The sequence below is a fragment of the Sciurus vulgaris genome (assembly GCF_902686455.1).
Source record: "Sciurus vulgaris genome assembly, chromosome: 9".
Taxonomy (NCBI): domain Eukaryota; kingdom Metazoa; phylum Chordata; class Mammalia; order Rodentia; family Sciuridae; genus Sciurus; species Sciurus vulgaris.
In genome coordinates, this window is record NC_136469.1 from 140,016,826 (window position 1) to 140,039,585 (window position 22,760).

A 22,760-nucleotide genomic window follows, 5' to 3' on the forward strand; every position below is an offset into this window, starting at 1 on the left:
AGGCCTCCTGACCCACTTGGAGGAGCCCACGGCACAGCTCCCTGCGCCCTCGCGTGCCTGCAAGTGCGAAGCCTAGCGGGCAGGACCTGTCCTTAACGCAGCCTGACTTCAGGCCGTGCGCAGCTTGGGAGGATTGCCCAGAACTAGAGGTCAGGCACCTGAGCATGCGGACGCTGGGCCATGGAGCCCTGGTCTTCCTGATGCTGACGCAGCGTGGCCCCTCTCACAGCAGCGAGACTCTTCCTTTTTTCCATCTTGGAAGAGACCCGAAGGAGCTAGTGATGTGGGAGAGACGGCAGAACCAGACAGCGCGGGCGGTTGCTCCTCTGAGCGGGTTTGGCTCTCGGCCAGCCCTTTGGAAAGGCCGAGGTTGCAGCCACCGACTGCACCCATGGAGCCCGACCCCCTCCAACTCTGCCAGGAGCCAGGCCGCTCACTCTGCGGCTCCCAACCCGCCAGTAAAGCCCTGAGAAGCAGAGGCTGGAGGCTGGGGTCGGGTTCTCCAGCTTCCTAGTGTTTGAGAGTCAGCCTTCAGGAGCCTCTAAGCCTCAGTTTCCTGACCTGTGAAATGGGGAGGTGAATGGCCTCCTACTGAGGGCCACTGTGGGGTCCTGGGATCCCATGTGGTCTGGCAGGTCCAGTGGACAGGAGCGCAATAGGAAGAGTCCTGTCCTTTCTTAGACTTAGATGGGAAGGGTCTTCACATCTGGCCCAGTGGTTCCCAAAACACAAAAGCCAGATGGCCTTGGGTTGTTGTGGGAAGCCATCTTTGTTTTTGTTTTAAGAATACTTTTAGGTTCCTGTCAACACGGGGAGGAAGGTACAGAGATGTCCCACAGACCCCTGCCCTACACATGGAGAGTGCCTGTCACTGCGCTAACCCGGGAGGGCGGAGTTGCTGCCTACAGTGTGCAGCCTGGGACACTGAGGGAGGAGGGGAGGAGTGAAGAACCAGGAAGGAGACCTAAGGAAGGACAGGCAGGTAAGTTTAGCCCCCAGTTCCACAACCTTTCCAGGTCTGCCCCTCCCAAGCCAGTCTCCCCTGGGCCTGTCCCTCCCCAAATTCTGGGAAATCTGCGACTCTTGAAGTCACCATAGAGCCACCCACTCCTGTAATTTAGGGGACTTTCTGGTGTTATCTATTCGTGGGACAAGGGAGACATGTGATTGGGTGTTTTTTTGGTGTTTGTTGTTTGAAGTGAAATCACAGCATAAATCAGCCATTTCCAAGAGAAGGCTCAGTGGCACTTAGCCCATCTGGGTTGTAAAACCACCGCATCCGTCTAGCTCCAGAACAACCTCTTCACCCTGAAAGGTGACCGTTACTCTTCAATCGGCTGCACCCATCCCCTGCTCCATCCCACCCTGACCAACCACTAATCCGCTCTGTCTCTGAGGATCTGCAAATTCAGGTCATTTGATAGAAATGCAATCATATAAAGTGTGGCTTTCACTTAGCACGATGTTCCCAAAGCTCAGCCTTGTTGTGGCATGTGTCACTATGACATTCTTTTTCCCAACTGAGTAACACCCCATCGTGTGAATAGACCAGGTTTTGCTTATCTTTTTGTTCAGTCATCGGTGGATGCTGGGCTGTTTCCACCTTTCGGCTATTGTGAACAGTACTGCCGTGGACGTTTGTGGACAAGCAATTGTTTGGGCACCTGTTTTCACCTCTCTTGGGTATGCCCTGAGGAGTGGAACTGCTGGATCACATGGTCCTTCCATGTTTGCTTTTTGAGGAACCATCAAACAATTCTTCACAGCAGCTAAGACATCTCACTTGACCACTGGTGTTGTATGAGGGTTTCAATTTTTCCACATCTTTGCAAATACCCCTTAAGTCTTTGTTTTCAGATGGGCAATATTAAGACATTTTCCTCCATAGCCTGGAAGGATCCAGCAGAGGAAGAAATTGCTGATGCTGAAGATAAATGAGATCATTGCAGCAGAGCAGTTCAGGAAGACGAGAGGCGCATGCCGTAAGACCCACAGGTGAGGGATCCTCCAAAACGAGAAGTCTGGTAGGTGTCGGACGAAGGAAGTGAAAAAGAGAAACGTCTCTGCCATGAGGGCCCCGGAGGCTCTCTGGTGGGCTTGTCCCTCCTGGTGAGGAGCTTCCCCACCGGGCAGTGTGTGTGGGCGACCGGGGTGGGTGGTCTTGATTTACACCTCACCTCTCACCCACAAACGTCGCTTTGGACACGTGGTCCAGTCTTAAACTTCGGTATCCACAGGCGTAGGACGGAGTGCACTGCTCTCGGACTCAGGGAGGCTATGCGAGACACCAGCTGGCATGCAGTAGGTGCTTGCTAAGGGTAGGTCTGTCTCCTTGGTTCATTCTTTCACTTTGCAGCCTTCTTAGTATCTACCCCTATGTTGGGTTCTCAGTGGGTATTCCATAAACATTCATAAATGAAGAAACAAAAATCATAAGAGATTTCCGCGTAGAATAAGAATGTGAACACTTGCTGGACGCTTGCTCCGAGGCAGGCAAGCCCAAGGGCAGCATCTCTTTTGATCCCCTGGACAAGATCCGAGGGAGTAGCTCCTTAGCCCCGCTCTGCGGAGGAGCGGTGTGTCCAGTGTGACACTGGGAAGGGGCAAGCTGGGAGGCGGACCTGCGACATCTGAGGTCAAATCCCAGGTCCCCATCGCATCCTGCCCATCCAGCTGCGGCTGAACCTCTGGCTGGCCCCCTGGCGTGGGGGCGTCCTGTACAACAACTAGAAAGAGGCCAAGCGCGGGCGGCTGCCTGCTGGACGTGTAGGAAGACCTGAGAGTCCCGGGAAAGCGACTCTGGCCCAGAGGCGACCTGGCTGTGGTGTGCCTGTCCCCTTGGGCACAGGCGTGCTCTCCCTGGCACAGAAGTGCCGTCTTCTTGGTGGCGGGGGTGGCTGACGTTGGAGGCTGATTGCCACCAACATCTGCGGCGTCTCCCGTGGATCCACGGCTCTTCCTGCTCTAGGCCACACCTGTCAGCACCACGACACCAGGGAAACGGACTCGGCCACCAGGAGTTGCCTGTTGCTCTGCGTTCATGCCGAGGGAATGAAGTGGGCTTTTCCTGGTTCCCCAGAGACCTGTTTTTCCGGACCTGAGTAGATGGCTGAGCCTTTTGCTCTGTGGTTGGGACCCGGCACCCCTCTTTCCATACTCCACCAGAGCACCGCCCTTCGCCCCCTGCCCCTGTGCCCCTCACCTCTCCCAGGAATGGGCCTGAAGGTGGTTTTCAGCCCTTGGCTGGGCTTGGATCCTGCCCAAGAGCCCAGGTCACTCGCCTCTTCCTACCATGTCCCTCTGCCACCCGGGCCTCCATGTATCTCAGGCTGCTGAAGAGAGACGGATGAGCGAGTGTGCTTCACTTCTGAGCTCGGGGAGACGGCAACGCGGTGTTCATAAATGGCAGCAGTGACAGTGGCCGTGCTGTGGCATTGTACAGGTGGACGGAGGAGCAGCAGCGCCCTCCTTGCCCGGCTCAGGGCCTGCTACACCTGTTTCACGTCCCTGTTTTGGGACTCTTCCTTGACTCCTCACTGGACCCTCACCTCCGTTCAGGCAGCTGGTTCTCCATTGGTCACCTCCTCATGCTAAAGAGAAGGGGTCTGACATCCAGGGAGGCGGAGCCTAGGTCAGCCCTTCCTCAGCCAAGGCCTCACCAAGACATCTCTGCCTTCAGACTCCAGGTCCAGAGCACACCAACCCACACCTGGGCCTGTGTGCTAGCCAGCTTTTGTCACTGTGATCAAAATACCTGATGAGAGTGACTTAAGGAAAAATCGATTGGGCTCACAGTTTCAGAGGTCCAATCCATGGTCAGCTAACTCCATTGGTCAGGGTTGGAGGTGAGTCAGAACATCATGGCTGAAAGGGTGTAACAGGAAAACTACTCACCTCCTGGCAGCCTGGAAGCAGAGAGAGAGACAGGCAGACAGACAGGGGGAAGGAGGAGCCAGAGGAATAAGATACAGTCCCCAAGGGCACACCCCCAGGGACCTGCTTCCTCCGGTCACACCCCCATCTGCCTACAATTGCCATCCTTCCAAATTATTAATCCAGCAAATGGATTCACCCTCTGATTAGGTTACAGGTCTCATCGTCTCATGTCACCTCTGAACATTCCAGCATTGTCTGTCACATGAACTTAGTGGGGGATACTTCATATCCAAACCATAGCAGCATGTTTTTAATAAACCCAGCTGCCCTTCGATAGCCAGCCATTAAGCTTATCAAGATGGGCATCAGAGATGTTTGTGGCAACCGCCGAAGGCAGTTTAATCATTAATGCTGGTTTCTTTCACAATTTCTCCAGTATAACCTGATTCCATTGGGAGGTGATCTATCGGTGACACATATTCCATTTGCTCTTGGACAGGTGAAGAGAGCCCCAGGACTCAGGTGAGTGATGCCCACAGAGCGGGGTCTGCTTTGGAAGGGTGTCTGGGATCCCGAGATTTGCAGCTGGAGTGAGGAGTTTGACAGTGGAGGGCTTTGGAAACAGTCTCACAGGGGCCTGGGGAAGATTAGGCGGGAATATGCACACAGGTCAGAGGGAGTTCCTGACCAACATCCATTCAACAGCGAGGCCGAGGCTGAGTGACCGTGGCCGCGGTTGCAAGCGAGGGTCTGACACCCAGCGCTCTCGCTCCCACCCCATCCCTCCCCACTCCTTTCCTTCAGTCCTTCCTCGCTCCCTCTCCTCCTCCCTACTACCCCCTTCCCTCCTTCTCTTCTCTCCCTCTTGAACCTTCCCTGGTTTTCACATTTTTAGAATTAGCGTTAGTCTCATGCTAAAGTCAGCAGGCGGCCTCGAGGGTGAAGGGCCAAGCCAGCCGAGCGTTACCCACCGGAGCACTCAGGGCCCAGGCCTCTAGCTGGGGCTTGCTGCTGAGAGCCAGTGGCTAGCAGCTTGCTGGACCACATGGCATTGCTCAGTGGGGCCATGTTTTAGAGTGGACAGAGCACATGGTGGCCATGCAGACACTTCAGGGAGGGTGACCTCCGGCCTGCACATGCCAGAGAGGGAGAGGAGCCGGGTTGCCGGTCACCGGCCCTCTGTGCACCTCATGTGGGCCACGGCCTTTCCTTTGCCTTCGTCCTTGCTCCCAGCACAGGCTCTGTGGGAGGATAAACCTCAGGCTGCCTGGGCTCAGATCCAACTTCCATGACAGGTTCTGTGGGTGAAGTTGCTTCTCTGACCAGGGCCCAGCGTCATGTCAGAGGCAGGTTTTAATGTCTCTGTCAGCAGAAGTGATGATCTCAACACTTAGCCTGCAGGACAGCCTAGGTGCGGGCCAATCAGACTGGAGCAGAGTTCTGGGGCTCTGCCGTGCTAGGTATCAACCCTGTCACTGCTGGGTCATGGGAGGATCCCGGAGAGGGATGTGGGCTGCTGAGGTAGCAGGTGGGCATTCAGGGGTCTGGGGCAGGGGGTTATTCAACAATGGGCACAGCAGCATTTTGTTCTTAAGAACTGATGGGCACCGGTAGGTCACTAGTCTTGAACAACAAACAGCATTGTCAGTGTTGTTCCTGAAGATTGAAAAGACAGGGAGATGACATTTTTGGACTCTTCACGAAGCTCATGCTTGTTTATCTTTTGTATTTTATTTTATTTACTTGTATTTTGCTTAAGCCTTAGATAATTATTTTGAGGGAGCTTAGGGTCTCCATTTACACACCGCGTGGGCTCAGATGGGTGAGCCATTTTAACTAGTCCTGAGATGTCGTCATCGAAACAGGAAGCACAGTACCCCTGGTCTGTGAAGGCCATTTGCTGTGCTCCTGGAGGTGACCACGACGGCCAAGGGCCCTTGACATCTGCAGTGTGCATCACATAACGAACTCACTTCAGCCTCGGAACAGGCCACAAGGTTGGTCCTGTTATCATCCCCATTTGAAGCAGGAAGAGATGGAGTGTGGAGAATCCATAACTGTCTCCCGGTCTGCTAGCTGTAGAACGGGGGTGTGAGCCCAGAGTCCACTGTCCATGCTGCCTGGGCACATGCTGCCCGCATGAGGCCTTGCATGGCCCCAGCAGCAGCCGCCCGTCTGTCGTGAGAGGCCCTAGGGATGATGGGCATCCTGGACTCTGCAGTGGTCTCGGAGGGCGAGTCCAAGATTGCCTTCCTGACTTAGCAAGCCTCTTCCTTCCCTTGCTGGTGGTCGGGGGGGAGACAATCTGAGTCGATCTTGAACCAGAAAGCAGCACGCGCCCCACCCTCATCCTCCCGATGCCCCACATTCCCTCTTTGCAGCTCATGTGCTGGGAACAATGACGTGGCTCCACATCCCAGGGCTGGCACACACCTTGACTCCCCGCACGCAGGCGGGGGACTGCACGGGGGCTGCTGAGCACACGGTCCAGTCCACCCCGGGCCGCGTGGCTGGCGCTCGTTCATCACACGGCAGTATTCCACACCCGTCATTTACTACAGCCCACGCGTAGCCTTCTGCCCGTCCCCACCCGTCCCTGCACTCATTCCTTCCCCCACACCTGTGACCACACCTGCTCTGACCTTGATTTCTAGGTGGCTCCATGTTGGATGGTTGTGGTGTAGCTCAACAAAAGCCACACTCTGGTCACAGCTGGAATTGCGTTTTCTCTCAATTGGGAAGCTCAGGAAGCCCCTGGGAAGCTGTGAATTGAATACCCACCATGTTTTCTTCCACTATGGAGCCATGACGGGTCCCTCGGCACCACCCGTGGCCCACCAGGCTGGGGTGTTAAGGCTGCTCCCTGGATCTCCTTAGTGACTGCTCCTCGTCTTCCCACACCTGCCCCATCCCATCCCCCTCCTCTTTCCCCTTCAGCTGGTTGCTTTGCTCACACTTCATGTGGACACCATTGGACTACAGATGGCATTAGGATACAGGCAACGGCAGAGCTCCCGTTTCCACTTCCAGATCTGAGTCTTCACCACGCTTGCCTACGTTCCTTCCTTCACCCCACAACTCTCCACCTGCCGCTCCCCACACCTCCTCATGGCTGAAGCTCTATGCAGACTTGCCTGCGTGTGGGCTCCTCTTCCAGTGCTCTGCCCCTCCTGACCCACTCCATCCCAATCACCCTTGTAACAGATATCAGTGGCCTCTGCGTGGCCAAATGCCCTGGACACTTTTCATTCCTTTCTCGACTGATCCTCTGTCAATGTTTGACGCAGCTGACCCCTTACATCCTCTTGAAGTTCTTATTTGTCATTCCCAACACCTGGTTCTGCTTGTTTTTTTCCAACTCAGTGTCCTTGCCATTTACCGTTCCTTGTCTTCCTTCTTCAGGTTGGTTCCTTAGGATCTCCTACACTCCTTCCCCAGGTAGCCTTACCCAGTCCTGTATCATTAATTTCCATTTAACTCATTTCCAGCCCACTCCACTGCTTGAGCACTGCTCTTATTTCCAAGTCTCAGGTGATATTTATACTTAGATGTTCCACAAACCTCTGAAGACCAGTATTTCTAAACAACTTTTCTTTCCTCCTATCCACAAATCTCTTACTTTCTGAGTCTTCAATAGCCCAATGAATGAGAGTTGCCATTCATTAGACACCAAGGGTTCACCAGGCTTCTCCCAGGATCTTTTAAGTTCATGATTCCTCATCTGACAATATGAGAGACAGGCAGCTATTGTTGACTGATGGCAAGGAAACAGATTCAGGAGTTAGTAACTTGCTCTAGGTCACAGTAGCAAGCCAGAATGGAGACCTAGGTCTCTGATGCCAATGGCCTTGCTCTTTCCTCTCTACTCATGTCTTTTCAAATCCTGGCTTATGCTTCATCACTGAAAGACCATCTTCATCCTTAGGCACATGTAGGGCCACCATGTTGTACAATTCCATGGATAATGTCAATGTCATCTGTGTGAATGGTGGTCCCTGGAATGGCAGGGTGATCATCATTCACCTGAGTTGGAATGCGAACAAGCCCCCGGAGGCAGGTAGGGTGGTAGCCTCAGATACTGTCACTTAGCTCCCTCTGTCCCTGCATCTGACCCCATTTTCTCATTTCTTTCCTCTCCTCCACTCCACCTCACCTCTTCTGCTCACCGTGCATCTCTCAGGTTGGCATTCAGTCAGACTGTGGACAAGAGCTGACACTCAAGCCCTCAAGTGTGAGAAGTAGTGAAGCGGGTGAGTCAGGGTTCGGGGGGAACAGAAGCAATGGGTCATGCACGTTCTCTCTCTGTCTCTCGCCTGCCCCTCTGGAATCAGCTCAAACAACTGTAGGGGCTGACAAGCCCCAAACCCACAGGCAAGCCAGTACTCTTATTCTATGTTATGGTCTGGAGGCTGAATCCCTTTTTCATAAGGGACGTCAGCGGCTCCTCTCAAGGTCTTTAACTGGATGAGCCCATCCACATCGTGGAGCACCTGCCTTACTTAAAGCCAGCCAGCCGTACACGCTAATCCTATCTGAAAGACCTCCACAGCACATCTAGACTGTTCTCCAGACATTCACTAAATGACGGTACCATGGCCAAACCACGCTGACACATGAAATGAGACTCATAGGCAGGGACTGCCCTCCCTGAGGACTCAGACACAGCCATGCAGTCTGCTGGCTGCTGAGCTCCAGGATGCACTTGAGGAGGAGAATCCCATTTCCAGAAGGAACTGATAGATGATCGGAGGAGGTGAGCCTTGCAGGGGAGGCAGAGGAGGAAGGAAGGGCCTCCAAGCCCGGTGGCCTGAGCTGTGGCCTGAGCTGTGGCCTGGAGGCCTGCAGATGCACCAGGAAAGCGGGCCGAGGGCTGCAGTGGCCCTCCAGGTGTGCTGCGACGGGAGGCGTGGTCAGGCCCTCAAGGCAGGTCCAGTGACACTGACGCAGGGCCGAGGCCGCTCACCAACCAGCATCCTTGTCGGGCAGCAGAAATGGCTTCTGGATCCCTCAGGCTGAGTCCATCCATCCATAGGAACTGTGCGTCCTTCCAGGGTTGTATTTCCTGCCTTAGGAAGCAGAACATTTGAAGTTGATTATTATTTTTAAAATTTTAACTCTACTTGACTACTTGAGACCTTTAGGGCTTAATTCCTTTCTAAAGTTTTTTTTTTTTTTTTTTAATTTAAAGCAATTTTTAAAACTTGTCTAGTTATAGCAGTATTTTATTTTCAGGGTAGAAAATTGGAAAACTAGGAGAAAGCAATAAGAGGTAAATTGGCCATATACCACAGCCGAGGGGTAACTGCAGGTCACGTCTGGCTGTTTTTGACCTATTTTCTGTGCACATAAATATGTGTCTGTCCCCTGACCATCTCCACTGTCCTCCCAGCCCTGCCTGTGCTGGGCCACCATTCACCTTCTGTCAGTCCCCACACACTCTGTATGCTCTTCTGAAATGTCTCTCCAGACACACCAGCTCCGTGAGGGCTGAGCTGCACCCTGGCTCAGGATTGTATCCCCGCAGCCTAGGACAGGAGTGGCTTAATATCCGTTGAATAAACAATGTGCAACTGTTGCATTTTATATTGAAGAAGACACACATAATTTAAGCACATGTAATGTTTCATTGTGTAATCCTATTAATAATGTTTTTTGTATTGAAAAATGCATATTCATTTATAGATTTTCCCTTATTTGTTAACCAGGAAGATATTCTGAGCCTCTCTCCCCGGCATCAAATGTTCTTGTGGAACATTATTCTTAAGGACTGCATGAATTTCTGTCATGTGAATGTGCCACCATGTGGTTGAACTTTCCTGCTAAACAGTTTTCCCTTTTTTAAATACCAATTTTCTATCCACACACACACACAAATGCTGCACTGAATATTTTGGACTCGAATCTTTGTGCACATTTTTATTCCTGCTTTAGGATGAATCTTCACAAATGAAGTAGTTGGGTCAAAGGGCATAGAAACACATTTCCAAACCCCAGGAAAGCCGTGCAGTTTCTACTCTGTCCCGCCATCTATTCGGGTGGTGATGTTGGTGATCGTTCCCACTGAACAGGCAGGATCGGCACTTGGTTTTAATTTCCACTGATTTCATGTTCACCTCTTGGAGACAGACAGTCTAGCATTTCTAAAATGTGCCCCTTCTGAATGGGAATGTTGTGGGGAGCAGCCTGGGTCTAGTAAGCCCCCTTGCAAGAGTGAGAACGCAGCTCAGCCCAGGTCCCCATCTTGCAAATGGGCCAGAGAGGAGCAGGCAGGTGCCAGGTCCCCAGAGCATCCGGCCTGCGTGAGGACACTGAAGTGTCTCAGGCTGGTGTCCTTGCCACAAACATTTCAAAAGCCATTTGGGACCACCCTCTGTGACTTGCCATTGTGGCAGCAAGCATTTAATGGCTTCGTCCCTTTTTTTCTTTCTCAGGAACAAGGGTATCAACAAGTCCAACATCTGAAAACTCCACCATGAAGCTCAGTGAAAAGGACCCAGCAGAAAACAAAGAAAACGAGTTGACAAGAAAGAAAGTGGTCAGTGCTAGATTCTCGCTCTCTCCCTTGCCTGGGCATTCTGGTGGCCTGGCAGTCCCTCCTTGCCCCTTCGCCCTCCGTCCTCCAGGGTCAGGGTGAGGCTGGCAGAGAGAGGAGCGTGCAAGGGCTGGGAGCAAAGCTGCACGCATGGGGCCGTGGGAACCAGGGTGTGTCCGCAGCCAGGCTCGGGTGGGGGCGTCCACGGCACTGATCTGCTGGTGGCTTCCTGGACTAGGGGCGAGGTCACTCTTAAGGTCATTTCTCAGTGAGGGGACGCTGATGCTGACAATGATTATGTCACTGTCCTTTAGGAGACATTGAGGTCCATTGCCTGCTCTCTCAGGTGGAGCTGGTCTTGAACTTCAGGCCATCTGTGCGTTGCCCCGAGATGGGTGTGGCTGTAACCACAACTTGCAAGAAAATACATCCATATTCATAACAAGCCTCTATTTGGTAGGACAAAGAGTAACACAAGTCTACTTACCAAATTGCCAGGCAAGTGTGGGATTGGCAAGCTGGGCACTCTGAGCCCCATACGGTGTGTAAAGAAGGTTCCGGGAGTGAAGCCACCTGCCTCAGGTCTCCCAAGGACATGGGAGCATTGTGTTAGGTAGACAGCAATTCCCTCTAGGTGGACACTGTGTCTTTTGTGCTTATCTTAGGTGAGCCAAGGTGTTTGGTGTAACGAAGGAAGGGAAGACATTCTGGTTAAATGATGCTCAGTAGAAAGCTCCTCTTCCCCAACACTCCCCTGCTAGAGAAGTGTCACCATCTCTAAGCCGACTTTCCAGTCTTGAAAATCTCCAGAGGACAGTTTGAGCTCAATAGCAAATGTGTGTCCAGGGACCAGAGGCTTAGGACACTGAGCTCAGGCTGAAGTGGAAGGGTCCCCGAGACAGTATTGTCTCACGGTTCTCAAGTCTGGAAGTCCAAGATCAAGGTGCTGATGGATGGGTTCCGTCTGAGGCCTCTCTCCCTGCCTTGGTGTCTTCTCCCTGTGTCCTTGCATGGTCACCCCGTGTACATGTGCGTCCTAATCTCTTCTTATATGGACACCAGTCACATTGGATTAGGGCCCACCCCAAAGACCTCATTTTGACTTACTACCTCTTTAAAGACGCTGTCTCCAAACATAGTCGCATCCTGGGATACAACTTCAGAGATGAGGACTTGCACATATGAATTTGAGGCGGACTCACAGTTCACCCTGTGAGATACATACAGTCCCTGCCCTTGGGGGGCTCCTGTCCGGAGGGGCTGGCACATTTGAGTGGCGGTGCATGGCCAGAGAAGCAGGGCAGTGAGAGGTGCAGGGAGGCCTCCCAGAGCAGGTGGCTGAGCCTGAAGAATGAGTGCAGTTAACGGTCAGGAAGGGCCCAGGCCAGGGCGGTGCAGCCCAACCAATGCTGGTAAATGGGTGTGAGGGAGGACTCAGCGTCAGAGCAGGCTGACGGAGACCAGCCCCAGGACACTCGGGAACAACATTGTTCTACACGCGCCCGAGCCCCAGAACACCCAGGATCTGCTTCTGTACCACACCTGTGCTAGGAGTCAGGCTTTTGGTGGCTCCACCCCAGAACACAGGGCCACGGGCCACAGGCCACGTGGAACAGAAACGGCACGGGATTTGGAGGCCAACGGTCCCACGCCCTCCCTGAACTTTAGTTCTTCCTGCTAACATACACTAGCAGCTCCCTAGTGTAATTCCCCAGGCTAATGGGGGCCTGGGGAATCTCAGGGTGTGAACGTGCTTGGGAGGGAAGTGTAGGTGCACCAGGCGAGGGGGAGGGGCGGGCTGTGGGAGCCCTGGTCACGGCCTCTGGTTCCTGGAGGGGCTCCACGTCCTCCCTCATGTTTAATGCCCAGCTCTGGTGGCACGATGTGCTGACTGCCTGGCTCTGGCACCTTTGGCATTTCCAAGTCCAGTGGGAACTAAAGAACGGCTTATACGGCAGGCACCTGAGCTGCAGGCCTCCACCCAGCCCTTCCCCGCCCAGACGCCTCCCTGGGCTCGCCCATCCTGAGTGTGCTCAGGAGTCACCTCTTCCACAAAGGCTCCAAGATCCAGCTGAGATTGGCACAGTGTCTCCCTGGCACTGTCCCAGGGAATCCTTTGCCCTTGCAGGCATGTCATAACCAAGTGCTTCCCACTGGGATCCTGCTCCAGACCTGCCCTGCAGTTAGGAAGGCAGCCAGGTGGCTGAAAACCAAGTCAAGAAATAGCCCTCACAGAGCTGTCCCTGGCTGACCAGGGCACAGAGCGACCAGGGTCGCGCTGGACAGCCCCCGTGCGCTGCGCTCCCAGCCTAAGTGTTGAAGTCTGCTTCCCACTTGCTCCAAGCAGCCGTGGCCCTCCCTCTGCAGGGCCGTGGGGGCCGAAAGCTTTCTCATGTGCCCCCACAGAACCCAGGACACCTGCCGGTCTCCCCGTCTTTTTATCCTTTCCTTCTTTTTCTTCGATGCATGCTTTTCATTGAACCCCGTTGGCTGGCTTGTCTCTCACCAGTGGCCTGAGCACTCTGAATGCACAAGCCCGCCTGCCCTGCCCAGCCTCTGTGCCCCCATCTGCTTCCAGGAGCGAACAGTAGCGACCACCCGTCCTCTCGCCATCATGAAGGCCCTTCTCTGACATTTGGGGTGAACCAGCCACGCAGGGAATTAGTTCTCACGGTGCCACGGTGAGCATGCTCACTGCTCCATGCTGCTCATTGGAGCCAGCCACAGTGCACGCAGGAGGGCCCCAGCCCAGCGCTGCGTGAGCAGGACAGTCATGACAAGAGGTAGATTCTTTTCCTTCCAAAACCACAGCTCCTCTCTTCTGGGCTGCAGGTTTGCCCATGAACTTTTCCCACACACTGCTCGGGGTTGGTTGGGGTGGGGGCCGCATGCTTTCTATCTAAGCCCCAGAATTCCTCTGCAGGGCAGTTGGGATGAGATCAGCATTCCATTTTGCACTGGGAAATAGCAGCTCAGAGAAGTAAATGAGTTGCCTGAAGAGAGGAGTCAGGGCCTGAACAACGCCTGAGTCAATTATCAGACTCTCCCTGCCCCGGTGATTAGGGAGGTGCCTGGGTCTAGGCCAGTCTCCCCTCCCCTGGAATGCTGCCCTCATTGGAGAGAAAAATAAAATGATGACAAAGAATAAATCCATACCCTGGGTGAAAGTCCCCAGAGGACAGATTTCCTTTTTAGGATTCTTCAGTTGCTAGAATGGCTTAGGAACAGGGAAGAATATGTGGCCCATTTCCTGTCCAGGCATGACCAAATTGCCCCATTTCCTGTTCGGGCACTCCGGGCCTCCTTCCAGTGGACTCTGCCTCCTCGTTCACGGAGATGCCCTGGCAGAGTCCGGGGTCCTGGCCAAGCTGTTAGCTGGGCCACCGGGGCCCATGGGAAGAAAACCAAACATGGATTCCGGGGACCTGAGCTCTGCTCCCCTGACACATGACAGGAGCCACCTTGGGCCTCCCGGATCAGGGAGGGAGCTGCCAGAGTGTCACCACCAGAGCAGGAAGAGCGCGGTGCCAGGTCGGAGAAGGAAGGTAAACAGGAATGGCCTCCGGCCTCCGGCCTCCATGCACAAGGCAGGCTGTGGGGAGCACAGGTGTGGGTGGCCGCTGTGGGGCGGCTCTCCACCTCCGCCTGGCAGCTGTGTGGCTAAAGGGCCTTGGGCTCCAAGTCAGGGAGGCCTGGGTTTAGACCAGGCCCTCTGACCCATGTCACCTTGCATGGTGTTTCGGCTCCGGAGCTTCTGTGTCCGAGGTTGGCTCCTGGCCACCTGGCTGTGCCCAGGGCATGTCCTGGTGAAGCCCTCCCTGTGTGTGCTCAGGTGCCCCCTCTCCCCTTCCCAGGCAGGGCTCAGGAAGCAGCAAGGCTGTCAGGGTGCCAGCAGGGGGTGGTAGTGGGCATGGGCAGGCCACGCAGGGGCAGGCAGCTCCAGAGAGAGCAGCCGAGCAGGGCGGTGGCTCCCACCTGCTCTCTGCCACCCTCTGTCTGGGGCCCTCACACCAGGATCTCCTATTCTGATGGGTGCAGATTAGAGGGAGGAGACCATGTCCTCTAAGGTGACCAGGACAGGGAGTGAGGGAGTAAGGGCCCAGCCCAGATGCCAGCACAGCTGGGGCCGATGGCTCAGGGGAGCTGGCATCTAGGCTGAGACCCAGAGAATGAGCTTAAAGGGGAGAGGTGATGGAAGGGAGATTCTGTCCCATCCATGAATCTCATTCAGCTCAAGCTCCTCAGGCTGCAGGAAACTGTTCGAGCCCCTTGCACTAGGCAACACCGTGCTCCTGGCCATAAGCCCTTCCTCAGCCCTCCATCTGGTCCCAGCACCTGCTGAACACCTCTTCTGCAGCAGCCTCAGAGCCCAGAAGCAAAGAGCAGGAAGCACAGCAGCCGCCCTCCAGAGTAAGACCCTGCCACGGACCAGCCTTGGCCACTGACACTCGGGGGAACCCAGCAAGTGCCAGGCTCTCTTCTGACCTGCTTTAACTCCCTCCCTAGGAAGTGGGTTCCAACATCATTGCCATCTTAAAGATGAGGAAACTGAGTCACAGAGTGGCCTTGTAACAGGCCAAAGATTACACAGTCATAAGTGACAGTTGAATGAAAGAGGTAAATGTTAAAACAAGGAGGAGGAGCTTCCAGGAGGCTGCAGGAAGAGGAGGAGCTAGCTGGGGTCTCAGGTCTGAGAACCTCTAGCAGGGGCCCTTTAGGTGGACCAAGTAGAGAGATCTCGGCAGGTCTCTTTGGGCCACAGCTGAACCAGAGGGAGTAGAGAGAGATAAAGAAAAGGAGAAAACCTCTTTCTGAACACTGGTGACATCTGGCAGCCCACTGACCCCTCAACAACCTGGGCAGCAATGCGGCATGTTAATAAGACTCCATTTTTTAGGTGGGCAAGCTGAGACCCAGAAAGGTCAGACCACTTGCTCAGGCTTCTGCTGCTGAGTGGTGGAGTGTCTGCTGCTGGGCCTCTCTAGAGGAGGTTAACGAGGTGCTAGAGAAGGGAATTGAGACCAGGGACTTGCATCCCTTCTGAATAGCAAGCGACTGACTCAGGTTTGCCTGTCTTGCTCGCTGCCACAAACACTCCCAGAGCTTCATTGGGGCTTGGCACCTAGAACACCCACATTCATGCATGCTCAATCATAAAGATGGCCAAGAAAGTGCCTTCCAGAGGCCTGGTCCCTATCCATCTGGCCCGTATTTTCTAGGGCAGCCTGGGATGGTCGGTCTTTGTCAAGGGTCCAGATATTCCTGGCTGTGACAGGTCTCTGTGGTGGCAGATGCCTTATTTTCAGCACCAAGTCCATTATCTGCTGGTCCTTATTTCAAGGTGACCAGGCTGTAGATCCACGCCTCAGCCAGGAACAGTGTACGCATGTGCGTGGGCGTGCCTGTGTTCCAGGACAGCAGGCAGGTAAAGTCACCCCTGTGTTGGCGGGGGGAGTGGTGTGCAGCACTGACCACCAGGGTTCCAGGCCCCAGCCCAGGCAGCACCACAGACTGCTCTGGGCCCCTTTCCTCACCTGTCTAATAAGGTGCGACCAGACCGACGGAGGGATTGCAGATGGTGCACAGAAAGCTCTCAGAACAGCGCGTGGCAGAGCGCTGGGTGAGCCTCAGCACTACCCGACGGCTTAGTATAGCTTTGCTCTTCCTCCTGTCTGTGTCAGACACTTGCCACGTGTAGCTAAAATGATGAGTGTAGCTGCTCCCAGATCATTTGCTAAGGACAGCGGCTGGCTTCCAGGCTCCCCCTGCACCTGGCCAGGAAGACAGTGGTGTGCTGTGGACTCTGCCTGCTGGCCCCCCATTTCCATCTGCTCCCTCCACCTCCCGTTTGGCCACTGACAAGCCATGGGGACCGTCCAGGCTCTGCCCCCAGGGCCCGCTCTGATGTGCTCTCCTCTGCCCTCACAGGACTGGTCCTGCTCCCTCATCGCAGCCTCTCTGGCGGGCGCCCTCGGCTCCTCCTTCCTCTATGGGTACAACCTCTCCGTGGTGAACGCCCCCACCCCGGTGAGTGTCCGCGCCGCGTCCGCCCCGCAGAGGGCGCTGCGGCCCGCAGAACATTTGCCGCCGAGCGCTCCAGGCCTTCCCAACTGCGACCCTTTATGGGCTGATTGGTCCGGACCATGTACAGGACACTGAGGGACAGGGGGACACAGAATGAGTCCAGCCCCCGCCCTCCAGAGGGAGATGGGAGACCCAGACGATGGCGACAGTGTGTGTGTGTGTGTGTGTGTGTGTGTGTGTTGGGGTTCGGGTCCTCGGGGCTGAAGTGTGGGTATCCTGCGGGAGGACTGGGAGCCCTTTGGGCAGGGTGGGATCCTGAGGACTCTAATGCTGGGGAAGGAGCAGGAGAAACCTTAAGGGAAGAAACCAGCACGTTTTCTTGACTCACTCTCCTGTATCTAAATCCCACCTGTGACTTTTGCTTTAGCCTGAAGTCAGTGCAGGTGAGCTCCCCCAGGCCTGCTTCACCGGTGCTGATGTGCAGGCAGGTTCGTCCCCCTACCTAGGCTGCTAGGGTGCTTGCCTGGCTTCTGGGCAGGACAGAAGTGTAAGGAAAGATTCCCATGCATGTGACGGCTGAGCCCGGCCTTGGAGGTGGAGGGCTGAGGTCTGGGAAGAGTTGGGAAACAGGTAGCTCCAGGTGACTGGAGCACAGGTGTGTTTGGGGTGAGCACGGGGCTAGACAGTTCTGGAAGCTTTTCATGCTTTTCCTTGTTTGGGGGCCACCGCCTGCCAAATGCAGGAGAACCAGGACCAGTGGGTTCCAAAAGGAGCCCTGGAATTTTGTGGAGGCTCCATTTGTGCTGAAACAGATCTGGGTTTTTAAAATTCTGTTAACTGTCTGATGTTTTGGGGATCTTTGAAGAATGATCTAGAAAATTGACTCTGTGCTGAAAATGAGGGCCTGGCGGTTTCTCCAGTTACTTGGAGCAATCAAGTGTTTGGCTTTGTCACTGTAGTATCATCCCGAGAAGGGGATCTGACTGGTCCTGATTCGTCTCTGAAAGAGGACCGGGAATTTGGTCTCTGCTTCATCTTGAAAATTCAGTTCAGGGTGTGGGTGCTTTTGCACCCACAGCTTGTGGAGAAGACAAGGGAAGCCTGAACTTGGAATAGCGCGATGTGTGTTTTGACAGTGACTATGAGGACAGTCATTTGTTCATTCACTCAAATACTTTCTCAGGGCCTGTCACATGCCCAGTGCTGGGACTCGGGCAGGGCAACCTGGAGGAGGCAGCCTTGGAGCTGAGCCCTGAAGGACAGGTGGGCCTTCCTCTGACGTGAGAGGGAGGGTGGGGAGCCAGAGTGCACACTGCCTGGGTACATCATGATGGGGCACATTGGGGACAGTAAGTAGAGGCGCAAAACGCAAGCGCCTCGGGGAATGGCAAGAGGGACGGAAGAAGAGGTGCAGTCCGATGAAGACCTCTGATCTTAGCTGAGAAGCAGGATCATCTGCTACGGGTGCTGATGAGCCATGGCAGGTTCATGAGGTGGAGCAAGGGATGGAAGATGAAATTCAGACCACTGACTGCCTCCACTTCACCTCAAGGAAAGAGCGGCGCAGAGTTTACTCAGGTTGCTCAAGATCACGCAGCGAGGAGGAGGAGGTGCTGGGATTCAAACCCAGCTCTTCTCGAATCCAGCCTGTGCTGGGAGGCCACCGCACACCCAGCGGGCTGTTCCCTGCCATGCCCACCACCCCAGTGCCCATGCTGTGCTCTCCCTACAGCAACTCCAGGGTCAAGGGCAAGTTCTGATGATGCCGAGGAGCATTCCGACAGGGAGCCACTTGATCGTTAGACTCCTGCCTGACCCTCCTTCCCATGGGGCCCTCCTTGCAAGGAGCTGGTCACGTAAAGAGTGATCCGAGGGAAAATGAAAGGCAGCTTCGCAAGCCCACCAGCTCCCCAAGTCTCCCTCCCCACACGGGCGTGGGCTCTGCAGCCCCTTTCTCTGCCGAAAGGCCCTAATGTCACGCGGTTTCTAAGTGTTTCACGTGTTAGGCTTCCTGGGGAGGGGCAGACTCTGTCCTGCAGTGGCCTTCACTGGGCATCTGCCTTGTTTCTGTCATGTGGTCAGGTGCTTGTCAGGCAGGTGAACAGGACACTCGTCCACATCCTCCAGGTGCCCCAGCACCACCAGTGGCGACAGACTCTCCAGAGTTCACCAGACAGTGAGAGGTGGCAGCAGAGGGCCTGAGGAAGGACTTCATCCTACCTGGGGAGTCAGAGGGCCCTGCCTGGGCTTTCTGGGAATGGTGAAGACCTGGGAGTGGCTCTGGGTTCAGTGGAGGGGGGAGGCAGGGAGGGCCAGGCCTGGGGCAGGATCCAGGATGCCCGGGCTGTGAGCACCACTGCAGAGGAGGCAGGCAGACTCACGGGCCCTCCCAGGGCAGAAACCACCCGCAGCGGGAGCCGGCAGGTCTGCACAGGAATCCTGGCTCCACCACACCGCTCTGAGGAGGACAGGAGACGTGATGTTGGAGGAGCTCAGCCGGTGGCCAGCAGTCACTCTGATGCTCTTTCCCTGCAGTAGGCAGAGGGCTGGGGAAGCCAGGCTGCCCTAGAACCAGGGGACCAGGAGTAGAGCAGAGACTCTGAGGAATGGAGTCCAGTGCAGGCCGGAGGGGCCTGAGCCTGGCAGGGCATGGGGCATTGGGCTCTCAGGAGAGAGGAAGAAGGCTGGGGACAGAGATGCCGATGCGGAGGCCTAGGACACTATCCACAGAAACAGCAGCAGAAGGGGTTGCCAACAGGGGTGCTGTTAGAACCGAGATGCAGCGTGGATGCAACCCTGGCATTAGCACGGGCACTAGCTCCTCAGGCCCCTGCTCAGCAGGCTCTGATGATGGGTAACTGTGGGTGCAGAGCATGGACTGGGGGCTCCAGGACATGGCTGCTGGCCACAGGCAGGTAGCATCTTGCTGCCACATCTGGACACCAACTCTTCACTTGGCCGGTGTTAGGGGTTGTACACACGCTCCATCCCAGTTGTAGTCCTGTGGGAACCACAGATAATCCCCCATATGGAAGAGGGGACTGAAGTCAGGGAGGGTAACATGGCCGAGCTCCGAGGCTGGCATGTTTCCTCCTCAATACGGTCACCCCAAGTGAACCTACGTCCTGTCCACCCTGCTTTCCAAGCATCCCAGATCTGACTGTGTCGGACCTCTTTGGAAAGAAGAGGTGTCTTGCACATCCACAAGGGTTTGGTCCCGTGGGGTGTGAGCTGAGTGTGCACAGGCCCTGTGTGTGGCCCGGCCTCAGAGGACACTGCAGGCCTTCGGTCTTCTCCTCCCTCTGTTGGCACAGGAGCAGGACCGTGGAGAACTGTCATCCACAGCAGGCTTCGGCTGTTGAAGGCCAGGCTTCTGTGCAGTGGCAGGAGTTGCTCACGGTGACTGACCCCAGGGCTCCCCTCCCCAGGCCCATCTGTAGCCTGGCACATGGTGGGGTCTTCTAACTGCCTCCTTGTCTCCACTCTGACTCCTGCGGTTCATTCTGCACCTGAAGCCAGAGGGACCTTTACAAATTGAGGCGAATCATATGGCCCCTCTGCCCAGAACCTGCAGCTGCCCATCACACCCAGACTGCTGTGACCTGCTGGGGCCTGGCTCCATGTCCCCTCTCCGTTCTCACCACCCCCATCCCCACTCCCTTTGCTCTGTGCACATGGCCCTCTGCTGCTGGTTGCTGCCCCTTGGACCATTTGTATTTTAAGTTTTGCAAAGTCATATGGTCTTTTTGCAACTACTCGACTCTGTGTATTGAAAAAGCCGGTGTAACCATCTGTAAAGGCGTGGGGAGGGCGAATTCTAACTGACCTGAGTGCTAATTCTAACGAAGTAGCTAGCTAACTAGCTAGCTGTCATCTCTATCATCTGTCTGTCTATTTATCCTCTATCCATCTACCTACCTACATACGTATCTAAAACATTCTGATGGTGTTTTAGGAGACTGGGCAGGAGCTGGGAGATTTAGCTGAGTGGTAGAGCATTTGCCTAGCAAGCACAAGACCCTGGGTTCAATCCCCAGCACTGCAAACAACAAAAACAAAACAAAACAAAAATTCCAAGAGACTGTGCAAAATCTAAGGTTAATTTGCACACCAGTCGGAGGTACAAGTGATTGCCTGAATCTTCAAGCAGCCATGCAAGCAGACTGAAGATGCTAATCTGAAACCAGGCAAATGGTCTCAGCTTTATGTGATTTAAGCTTTGTCCTTTAGGAGATTGTGGCTCTTCTAGGACCTGCTTCATTAGAACTGCCACAAGAGTCTGGGACTGCCAGAGATGTAGTGGTAGATGTCCTGATGGTGACTGTGGACCCCAGTGTCTGGACCCCACCTGTGAGCCAGCCAGTGAGAGCTAGATAGCCATGGAAGGCTGACGGGGGGTTCTGAGCCCCCGGGGCTGCCCTCTGAGGCCGAGGCGGGTTTCCATCCTTGGGCAGGCAGGGCTGGGTGGGGGATGGTGTCTGGGTAGGGGATGGATCAGAGACCCTCTTGTGCATGGGGGTCACCCAGAGGGCCTACAGGAAGGCCCCGGGAAGCAGCATCCTAAAGAAATGCAAACTCCAAGCTAAGGTGGACCATATGGGGCCCAGATTCCGTGGGAAAGGGGCCCAAAGGCCAGCAGGAAGAGCTCAAGAGTGGGCAATCCATGAGCAGCCTCTGGTAGGGGACAGCCTGCTGGAATGCTGACCCAGCAGTATGAGCTCCCTGTGCTGCGGGAGGAAGTCACAGTGCAAGGACCCCAGAACGGCCAGCCCAGGCAGGATGGGCACTGAGGTGCACAAGAGTAGAGCCACCAACAGCAGAGTGTGCTGAAAAAGAGGCGTGAGTGGAAGCGGAAACTAGAAAGCAGGCCTGGAATGGCGCGGCCGGAAGGGCGTGGTCGGAAGGACAGAGAGGGAGGTGGGGAAGCGCCCTCAGCGCATCTTCAGGGAGAGAGGGCAGACCCTGGTGCCCGTCAGCGCCCGTAGTCCAGAGGGTGCTGGGAGGCGCGGCAGACACAGTAGACAGGACCTCCTAAGCAATGAGCCTTGCGCCGTAGCAGGAGCTCTGGAGGTTCCCAGTGACTTCAGATGCCAGCGACCGCTCGGTCCTCCACCAGAGCCCTCACTTCAGATGCCAGCCCCAAGCTTCTGCAACCACCTGCAGGTTTGAAAACATGCTAGGATAATTCACAGGTCTCAGGAGGGTGTTCTACTTGAAATTATGGTGTTACTCTAGCAACAAGGATGGAATTCAAAATGAGCCCAAAGAATAGATATATGGCTGGGGTTGGAAGGTGTGAAGCTTCTGGTGTTCTCTCCTGGAGAGTCAGGCGCCCCCACAGCAATGGAACACCCACAGTGTCACCACCAGGGATGCAGCCCAAGCCGCAGTGTCCAGAGTTACTATCGCTGCCTCTCCTTTGTCTACCAGTCACGCAGGGCAGACATTGGAATAAAACCAAGTTTTACAAACAAGAGGGAGACGGAGTAGCCCTAAGCTGAGAGTCTGGGGGCAGATTTGGGCAGCACAGTCAAAACCTGGGATCCTCCCAGAGCCCAGTGCGGTGCTTCCTTGAAATTTGCACTTTTCTGAAGGTCATGCATATATGCTGTTTTATAGACTTTTTTGGCTTAATATCAATACCATAAGCACCTTTCCACAGGGTCGGAATTCCTCCACCACCACAATGTCTAACAGCATCACGTGGGCGGCCCCTCTGCCTAGCACGAGCCTCCTGAGTTGCTTCTGATTTTTCTGTAATGGAAGATGCTGCTGCACTATTGAACTTGGGAGCTGTGAGTCATGACTTGGTGTGGTTTCCATCCGAGCCAATGGAACTGCTGGCCAAGGGGAGGACGAGCCTCTTCAGGCCTGCTGTTGGTGTCGGGGTGCGCTGGGGATGCGTGCCAACCAGCCTGGAGGCCTCAGCTTCTGAGAGCCAGACGGCCTGCATCTCTGATTCAGAATTCGCTCGTTTAATTAAGTTTCTCCGGCCTAATGGGGGAAGGACCACAGGCCCATCAAGGCCTCCAGAAGGCTCTGCTTGGTGGAGTAGGGGGCGGTTACTGCGGTCAGAGCTGGGGAAGCTGACCCAAGGTAGGAGGTGGGGAGAACATGGAGCTCCCAGAGATGGGAGCTTAGGCAGGAAGCTGGCCAGAGCAACTTAGCAAGACTGTCTTAAATTAAAAAGTAATTGGCCACAGGGGAAGCCAGACCTCCTGAGCACTTGGTATGCCTGGCGCCCATCAGGGACTTCACCTCACTTCATCTTCCAGCTGCTCGGTCTAGGAGCTTGGGGTCTTATTCTCGTTCTACAAATGAGTTATTC

The 22,760-nt window shown here is 54.9% G+C and overlaps 1 protein-coding gene across 6 annotated transcripts in view; it reads left to right on the forward strand.

Moving 5' to 3' along the window:
- Nucleotides 1–1,824: 1,824 nt before the first annotated feature.
- Nucleotides 1,825–22,760, forward strand: part of SLC2A9 (solute carrier family 2 member 9) — a 182,701-nt gene continuing 161,765 nt past the window's right edge. The window contains exons 1-4 of one of the 6 annotated variants that reach the window (XM_079153876.1): nucleotides 1,825–1,995; nucleotides 4,313–4,398; nucleotides 10,308–10,411; nucleotides 16,337–16,435. In XM_079153876.1, the coding sequence (XP_079010002.1) occupies nucleotides 10,349–10,411; nucleotides 16,337–16,435 (162 nt within the window). In that variant the 5' untranslated portion in view covers nucleotides 1,825–1,995; nucleotides 4,313–4,398; nucleotides 10,308–10,348. Of the gene's footprint in view, nucleotides 1,996–4,297; nucleotides 4,399–8,101; nucleotides 8,127–9,108; nucleotides 9,146–10,307; nucleotides 10,412–13,539; nucleotides 13,954–16,336; nucleotides 16,436–22,760 lie in introns of those variants that run through there. The other 5 variants (XM_079153880.1, XM_079153878.1, XM_079153877.1 and 2 more) reach the window with 5 other exon arrangements.